The sequence below is a fragment of the Pseudopodoces humilis genome, chromosome 7 (genome assembly GCF_049639895.1).
Source record: "Pseudopodoces humilis isolate 2021_Gansu_Grassland_sample_001 chromosome 7, ASM4963989v1, whole genome shotgun sequence".
Lineage (NCBI taxonomy): Eukaryota > Metazoa > Chordata > Aves > Passeriformes > Paridae > Pseudopodoces > Pseudopodoces humilis.
Genome location: NC_142206.1, coordinates 6,118,812 through 6,128,193, shown reverse-complemented (window position 1 = coordinate 6,128,193; position 9,382 = coordinate 6,118,812). Strand labels below are relative to the sequence as shown.

The 9,382-nt window shown below is 46.2% G+C and overlaps 1 protein-coding gene across 1 annotated transcript in view; it reads left to right on the top strand.

The window, feature by feature from the left end:
• Positions 1–1,793: 1,793 nt before the first annotated feature.
• The window catches only part of SWAP70 (switching B cell complex subunit SWAP70), a 35,145-nt gene continuing 27,556 nt past the window's right edge, over positions 1,794–9,382 (top strand). Inside the window, exon 1 of the mRNA XM_005529028.3 lies at positions 1,794–1,942. Coding sequence (XP_005529085.1) covers positions 1,844–1,942 — 99 coding nt within the window. The 5' untranslated portion in view covers positions 1,794–1,843. The remainder of the gene's footprint in view (positions 1,943–9,382) is intronic.

Sequence of the window (9,382 nt, the reverse complement as noted above, 5' to 3'; positions counted from 1 at the left end):
GAAGTGCTGCACCTGGTTGATGCTGGACAGCCCAGGGCTCCAGAAGGAATGTAAGGTTATGTACACTGTTCTCTCCATTATAATGTTGGCTGCAATAAATGGTATTTTAAGTGACACTTTAGAATCTGAGTGCCTTTCTTAGTGGAATCACAATAAACCAGCACCACCTGGTACAAAACAGTTGTCAAACTGTACCTGCCAGAGCTATTTCACTTGGAGTGCTACTTTTGTTCTGATGGTGCAATTGACTGAAGACTAAAATTAGGAAAAAAATATTTTTTTTTCCCCTGATGTTTATGATGTGTCTTGATTTGGCATCTTAATGGTTCTGTGTGAAATCCATGAAGATAAAACCTTCAGGTGATCATGGGCTGTGTCCTGTGAATGACAGTTGCAGTGTTCGAAGCAATGTATGTGGGTTACAGACAGAAAAGTGTGAGCTTTTCTATCAATTGCAGGAAATAGTACATGCAGGAGTCCTATTTCTCAGCCCCTGTCAGTCAGTGAGTGTCAGAGTGTTTTGTACTTTCTAAGACCATGCCCATCATCCCTTACTTCTTCTGCCTCCTTGTCCTTTTCTGCAAAATAAGCTCAGTGACTGAGATGGAGATGCTGTCAGTGTGTGGCTCCTACGTGGGCCTAGGGCTTCAGAGTGTTTGGGATTTGGATCCTGGCTGTGTTGCTGACACGATTTATTGTATTTGCTGTTCAGACTGAAATGCCAAAGACATCCATCAAGATGTACAAAAAGGCCATTCCACACTTTCTCTTCCCAAAGCTGGTCTGAAGACGTATTTTTGGCTAAGTAGACCACCCAACACACCACTTAGCCAAAAAAATAGGGACTCCATACATGGAAAAAAAGACCATTGAGATCACAGCACAAACATCATAAATAATAATTTGCTTTTCCTACAACATGCAGAAGAAAACATAGCTAAATTTGTTTCAATAATCTCAGTTGAAGTCCTTGCACAGCTGCTGCCCTCACCAGTGCTTATTCCCAAGCCATAGCATTAGAGGGGACTTTACACAAAAAACCTACCCTGAATACGCAACAACTCTTGAAAAAGCTTCCAACAACACAAGTCCTTCCTCTTGATCATGTTTTGTCTGGCTTCTGCTCTGGAGGTAGTGGAGAAGGAGTATTTTTTAGCTCTCCCCCTGCATTGGGATTGCACTGCACTCTCTCAGCTGTGTGCAGCCTTCCTTCCAAGCTGTTTTTGGGGCAGAAAATTTCCAAGGGGCAAGCTGCTCTCCTTAGTATTAGGTGTATCCTGCTGGGAACATTGGACCTGAGATTTTCATAAATGCCATTCACAGACTCAACTGTATTCCTGTTCCACAAAAACCCACCATTTTCTAGGGGGGAATTATTTGGAAAGATAGAAAAGTATCAGGCTCACTGATATATTCACGACAGTTTTTGTTACCACATAGTGCTTATTTTAACTATCTAGTAGCATATCAAATGACAATCCTGTTTTATTTACTGTCTCAGCTGAGGTGAAAACCTATGTGAAAGTGCTGAAGAACAGCAAAGTGACAAATGTTAATTTATTCAGGTTACAGCGAGCCATCAGAAATAAACTGAAAAGGACAAAACCTTGCACTTGTCCATTGAACCGCGTGCATTTCCTAGTAAGAGTCCAAGGCACTCCGGCGGCAGGAGAGAAGCCTCGCCAGGCCGGAGAACGGGACCCCTCAGCCCCGTGAGGGGGCCGGGGCCGGGCCGGGGCGGGACGCGGCTGCCGGGGCGGTGCCAGCGGGGCCGGGCCGGGCCGGGCCGCGCCCCCGGGCCCCGAGCAGGCCGGGGCACAGCGGCGGCGGGCACGGGCCGGCCATGGTGGGGCTCAAGGAGGAGCTGCTCAAGTCCATCTGGCACGCCTTCACCGCCCTCGACCTCGACCACAGCGGGAAGGTCTCCAAGTCCCAGCTCAAGGCAAGCGGGGGGCGCCGAGCCCGGTGGGGTGCGGGGGGCGGACACGGCCCGGGCCGAGCGCTGGCACCGCGGGCACGGGGCGAGGGCTGCGACCTGCCTGCGGCGGCCGCCGCTGGGGACATACGGGCTTTCGAGGCTCTCCTGGGCGCTGTAAATCGCGTTTTCACCGCCGTTCGTCCCACGGCACCGCTGTCCCTGCGGGCCCCGGCCGCCTCCGTCCCGCGGGAGGCTGGCGCGGACCCGTCCTGGAGCCCGGGCAGGCTGATTTTCATTCTGCCCAGGCAGGCGTTCCGTCCTCCCCGAGATGTCAGTGCACAAACCCTTGTTGTGCTTCTGGTCCGCTTTCAAGCACATGTCCTTGCTACCCTTTCTGGCCAAAATCTTTTGTGGGGTAGCCACAAGGTCCCATCTATAGGGGTTGGCTGCGTCTGAGTGAAATTCACAGCTTGCCAAGGGGAGAGAGAGGTTCCACAGTGCCCTCTTATTTGGATATAAACAGGAGAATTAGTCAAGAGGCTCCAACTGTGCCATTCTTTCCTTAGCTTATACGCTGAAGTAGTGTTTGTGCTCTTAAAAGAGCTCTCAGGCAGCTCTCTGAATCCAGTCCCATCTTGGCCCTGCTTTATGGGACCGTCTTGGCCTGAGAATAATAGCAGGAATCTGGCTAAATAAATATTTTGAATAAGAACGCAACACCTGTTGACATTCGAGACTGTGGGTCCTTGTGCTCGGTGCTGGGCCCGCAGCAATTAGCCGAGGTTTGCGCCTTTTGTGGGATTCGCTCCACGGGCGACAGTGGCCGTGCTGTGGGTGGTGTCTCCAAGCGTGGCTGGTCGCTCGTGGACTTTATTTTTAGCGTTATGTAATGAGGGTCCGGACCTGGCAGCATGCTGCAAGCAGCCTGTTCCTCTTCCCCTTTTCTTTTCCTGGGGTGATCGGCCTGTGAGATAGAGCCGAACTCGGCCAGAAGTGACTGCGGGGCAGGATTCGGGCGAGACGCCAGCACTGGCTGTGAACTCGAGCTGAAAATGTGTGCAGGTCTTGGGTTTTTCACAGGGGGTGTCAATGAAAGTGAGTATTTGTGTTCCAGCGTTGCAGGTTGAACTGAAGAAGGCTTTTTTTTTTTTTTTTTTTTTTTTTTTTTTTAATTATTCTGCTTTTACAGGGATCTTGCTTTCCTGTCATGCTTACCTACTACACCTTTTATGCTCCATGCACTCACCTGAGGGTATCTGCAGATGTGTTGTCGTGCAGGCCAGCGCAAAACCTCTCGTGGTCTGAATAAAATGGCTAAAGAAGCTGCCAGTGGGCTGGTACAGTGTCACCAAAAAAAGCAGGGCTTTGTGTATTTGTGCAGTTCTGTTTGTGACATAAAGGCTCCCGTGGGAAGTGTCAGGTGGAGGATCTGGGAGTGCAGAAACAAGTCTGAAACGAGGTTGTGACTTTCTCCTGTGGCCACCAATAGTTAGTTTTCAGGAGACACAGGAGGGAGTAGAGGCTGTTCTTACAGAGATTTTTTGTGGCAAATGCAGTATGTGATGTCAAACTTCCTTCTGTGCTCCCTTCTGGGGAGCAAAGGTGTGCGGGGTGGCAGTGGACCCACATGGTTAAAAAGGACCGGCAGGACAGCAAATGAGAAGTTCCTGTATGATTGAGATAGGGCTGTATTGTCCTGAGGAGGTATTTCACAATGAAGTGTTTCTTACCATCATGAGGAAGATACAGCACTCCTGTGAAATGGAGAGATGATATTTGGAGATCAGCAGGTTAGCAGAGATCTGTGACATTAGAAAAAATATGCTTAATAATTTAGTGGAACTGCTGTTTTTAAAAAAATGATAAAAACTTATTTGTTTTGTGAGAATGGCAGTGTTGTAACCTGCTGAACTCTTCCCTTCTCAGTAAGAAAACTTAATGGCAGTGTCTTTGGTTTGTGTAATCCAGTATAAGGTGGTGCCATCATGTTGCAGGGAAGTTCCTAAGGATAATACGTTTGGTTGTTAAAGGGAGTGATTTCTAGTTGCTCTAGTAGTGACCTTTGAGCCTTACATAAAAATAATTAACTTTAAATACTATGAGAAAAATAAATGTGTCTGTGTGTGTGTTCTGTAGTTAAGGCCCTACTGTGAAGGGTTTGCATCACACATTTGTTTTCAGTAGATCTAGAGCAGATGGATGGAGGTGAGTCAGTTTGGTCTGTTTTGTAGTCTGGAGAAAAAGCAAATGCTTGAGGGCAAACATGGGGCTTGCTTGGAATAGTAAGGATGTTATAAGATGTTTTTTATTCGTTTGTATCTTTTGTATATGTTCTGAGCTGCTGAGAGAGGAGACAGTCAAATCAGTCCTCTGTGTAATTTTGAGTATTGTCTTCTTCCAGTATGCACTGATTTCTTTGTTTGGGTTTTTCTACTTTTTTTCAGCTGGCAGTCTTCAGAATTTCTACTGTGATGCTGGCTGCAGCTCTTAGTCTTTTTTTCTACATCAGCAGAAACATTTGTGTGTTCTGTTCTTAAATTACAGCTTTAAAGCTGGACACAGTTGTTTTGCCTGTGTGTTTTTTGGCACATTCAAATACTGATACAGCAAGGCTCAGGTTTAAGTTCTGTGTACACATTTACAGCTGCTGCTGTGATTCCAGCACAAGCTACATGCAAATGACTTCCTTTCCTACACTTAGATCCAATTTCATCTTTCTTACAATCTGCAATTTTAAAATTAACTTGTTTTAGAAGTTTCTCTAAGGTGCCAGCATTAAATCTGCTTTTCATCTGGACCTTGAAACCTGTAATTTTAAATACAGTTCTGCTTGACAGCCTCCAGAACTGCTTGTAGAATGTGTGTATGGTTGGATCTCGGAAAGATCCACCAATTAGTTTTTACACCCTCTCTGGAAGCTCTTCCACACATTGCTTTGTGACTTGTCTCTGCTTAGGCAGTGGGTTTGATTTTGGTGTTCTCGTTTTGTTTTACATGCTGCATTGGGGTGTATTTTCCAAGTCTTGGGGTCTTGGATTCCTGGATGCTATCTGCAGAATGTGGGTGGTGTGGCACATGTGAAAATACTGTCTCATTCAGGCCTGTTATTATAACTTTGGGTGACCAAAGCTACTTGTCAGTCTTAGAAAACTTATACCGGTCTGTTCTATATCTGGGGTATTACAGGCTTGTTATACCTCTTACCTTTGCTTTTCCGCTAAATGAGAAGGAAGAATGTGGGAAGAGGAAGAATGGTGTAATCAGGGGTGAGAGGGATGGTCTGAGCAGAGAGGAAGACCTTGAACAATGTAGCGAGGCAGGGGCAGGGTTGGGAGCCCACACCGAGTAGGCAGGACCCCGGCCGGACAATCGGCTTTGTGCAGTGGCGGAGGGCAGTAGGAAATTAGTCACGGTGACTCACGGGACAGGGTCCTGCTCTGGGGCTGTCAGCAGGGCTCAGTGTGTGTGTCAGGGTAGGGTGTGAGGGAGGGATGCTGCTCTGCCAGGAAAGCCCAGGCAGCCTATAGACTAAAACAGGGAGCATGAGGAGATGACGGGGCCATGACGCTGTGCTTGAGGGTAGCAGCTCCCAGTGGATCAGCAGCCTGGTTAACCTTGAGCCAACAGTGCCCAGGTGGCCAAGGCAGCCAGTGGCATCCTGGCCTGGATCAGCAATAGTGTGGCCAGCAGGGCCAGGGCAGGGATTGTCCCCTGTGCTGGGCACTGGTGAGGCCACACCTGGAGTGCTGTGCCCAGTTCTGGGCCCCTCAGTTTAGGAAGGACATTGAGGGGCTGGAGCGAGTCCAGAGAAGGGAACAGAGCTGGGAAAGGGTCTGAAGCACAAGTCCTGTGAGGAGCAGCTGAGGGAGCTGGGGGTGTTCAGCCTGGAGAAAAGGAGGCTCAGGCAGGACCTTATCACTCCACAACTGCCTGCAGAGAGCTTGTAGCCAGGCTGGGGTTGGTCTTTTCTTCCAGGCACCCAGCAAGAGGACAAAAGCTTAAGCTGCACCAGAGGAGGTTCAGGTTGGATATTAGGAAGAATCTTTTCACAGAGGGGCTGATTAGATATTGGAATGGGCTTCCCAGGGAAGTGATGGAGTCCCTGGAGGTGTTTAAGGAAATACTGAACGTGGCACAATCCAGTGCCATGGTCTGATTGACATGGTGGTGTTCAGTCATAGGTTGGACTTGATCTCAGAGGTTCTTTTCAGCCTAATGGATTTTGTGATTCTGTTTTGTCAACTGGTTTCAGGGAAGATTTAGAAGACGGGTGCAGTACCTGGAGTATGTTTACAAGGAGCTCTTCCTAAGGGCTAGGAGGCCCAGGACAGAAAGGCAATTCCCTTGGCAACTTGGGCAGATGCAGGCTGACACCACCATATGACTGGAGGCCAAGGGGAATTGTGCAGATAATCAAGGCAAAAGGAAGGGTGAGGTTGTTGAAAATGGTGATGAGGGGTGTGCAAATGCCCAGGGATGAAAGAAGTGAATGAAGGAACAGGAGCTGATGTGGGCAAAGGGCACAAATATCAGGAACCTGGGCTGGTGGAGGCTGGGCTGGAATACACTTATCCAGCTGGGAAAGAGGCTGCTGCAGTAACCCCAGTGTTAAATAATGGGGTATGTGCTACCTGAGTGGATAAGGAAGCTTGGGGATGTTATGATGCAGCATATGGTGTGCACACGGTGTACCCTGGACAAAAAGACCTGATGCTTGTGACAAGGGGCTTATATGATGCTACTTCAACACTGGTCATAAAAGAACAAGGGAAAGTGCTTGTGAGTAGCCTTATTTTGGCTGGCTGGATGGCTGCTGACATGGATGTTAGGGAGGGATGAGCCAAGAATGTCTTGGAATGAATTCACACAAAGCCAGTGAATGGAGCTGTCAGGATCTGGGATGCCAACATTTTGAAATCTGAAAAAGAGAAGGGGAGTGGGAAGACCCCCCTGAAAGATGGAAGAGAAAAAAACTACCAAGAAGCTGACAATAGCTACTGCAGGATTAGTCTGCCCTGGTAATGCTCCCACTGTAATCTGGGCCAAATTTTTGTCACTGAGCAGTCAGTAGTCTAGCAGATCCTCCCTCTCCCTGTAGAAATGCAGATCACATTTATGGACAAGGTTAAATGGAACTACTCAGATGGTAACAATTCAACACGTGCTGAAAGTTTTGGAAAATGGCAACTCAAGAAGGGAGCAGCTCTGGCAGAGTAGACCTGAAGGTAAAGCAGCAGGAAACAGGGCATAAATAAAGTAAATCCAAAGTCTGTGATGACCTTTGGCATTCAGCTTGCTTGTATTTGTATTTGGAACAGAACACATTCAGTGTTCCCAGGGAAAGATGGGATGTCACCAGGCATCTTTCTTACAAAACTTCCCCTTGAGAATGAAGGAGTTGTTGTACCTGGAGTTCACTGGTGTCGTGATCCTTGTGCAGGCTCCTTGTGCTGTCTCACACTCCAGTTTGGGGACCCCCACTGTACCCATGTGCTGCAGCAGAGATCAGTCTCTGGGCTTTGGCATGAAGGTAAATTGTTAAACATGGCATCCAGAGCATGATAAATGTGGAAGAAGAAAGTTATCTAGCAACCCTATGGGCACTGGGGGAATAATCCTGACTGGTGCAAAACTTCCTCATGGTTGATGTAGCTTCTGCAAGGCAAGGTGCTTTTTTTGTACCCTAATTAACCTAGTGCTCAGTTAATTGTTCTTCGGGGTTTTTTTTTTGCTGGTTTATTTTTGTTGGTTTTTTTTTTGTTTTTGTTGTTGTTAATTAACATAGAGTATCTTCTGGTCCAGATAATGTGATTTGAGAGAGCAAAACTAAACCAAAGGAGACCTCAGGGCAGAATTTTTCTGGCTTACCGTGCAAGTGAAGAATTCAGCTGGCGCTTGGCCGCGTTAGAGAATGGCAGGCTTTGGCAGGCACTGAGGAATTTCCTGAGTTATGAAAGGAGAGCACTGGGCACCAGAGAGATTACAGATAAGGCAGATCTTAGAAAATCATTGAAAGTGGAATTCCTTCCTGGTAAGTTGGTCACTTGATGTGGAAACCACCAGGTTTCTGACAGCCCAAGCACAGCAAGAACACCAAAAAAAGGAGAAGATAAATATGTAGAAAGGACATAATAAGAAAGTATTTTATTTAGACTTTTAATTTACTTTGGTAGTAAGCTGAAATCAGTCATGCTTTTAGAATATTTTTATTAGCTGAGTAGTTTTTTAGTTATAGTATTAGTAACTACAGTGTGGTTGGAAAACAGTGATCATCTCTCTCAGAAATTCAAGAATCCCTCAGGCTTCTATAAATAACAGCAGAAGCCTTAAATAGAAGGGGAAACACTTGATAATACATTCCCCCAACCCCATATGTAAATCACATGGACTCAAAGACTTGATCTGATGTGATGGTTAGAGACAAGGATGGATTGAAATGAAATATACTGTTGATGGAGAGGGGTGTGATAACTTCTAAATGTTCTTTTGCTGCTTTGGGAAGTGCGGCTTTTGTGCTATGGCTGATGCTGTTGTTTAACTGTTTTTAAATTTCTGCACCTTATTAGCTCTAATGCCTTAGTGTTAGCATACATCAGTGAAAATATGTATTTCTCATGGAAGCATCTTTTCTAAAAACAAGTTTAACTTCAGAGGTATGTAGAGAGGAATTCTCCTCTAAAGTGAATATACATCTCAGGTTATCTTTGTAATATTTTCTGCTAACTAGCACTTAGATTCTGCTGTCTCCTTATCATGCATCAGAATAGTAAATGTACATTTTCTTTTTTCTTGTGGGCAGGTGGGTGGGGGAAAGTCCAGACATTTTAAGTGTGTAGCTTTGGTTTGATTTCCTAGGCTTTGACAACTTCAGACTTTAACTTCTTTTATGACTACTCCATCTTTGACCACTTTATGTCTACTCACCTAATCAGACATGCTTAGAAGTTTTCTGCACATTTTTTTTTTACTGTTTTCTCTTTGCATCATTTGGGTCTGTTTTTTAAAATTCTATATAAAGCCCACAAAATTGAGTTGCACTTCATTCCATGCAGTTGTCAGTTTAAAAAATATAATAGCACTGCAGCATACCTTTTCAAAAGATGTGATATGTTTTACCTCTGTGTAATTTTTTTTTGCTATATTTTTTGCCTTTGTTACATTTTTTCAACCCAAACCATGGCAGGGAGTGTGATATTAAATCATTAACCCAGCTCATGTTGGTGGTCCACGATCTTCAGAGGCTCAGCTCTGCATCATGCCGAGGGAGAGGTCTCCCCAGTGCTTGGTGTACAGTGGGCAGCCTGTTACAGGTCTGACCTGACTCCAGACAGTGTGAACAGCAAAAGGGATGGCGATTTTGCCTTTTTTTGGAAGTGCTGGTAGCACAGGAGTCGCTACTGCCCGGGCTCTGCCTTCCTGTTGGTACTGAGGTGTTAGTCTGTGCTTGCAAAGCTCAGCTCAGGC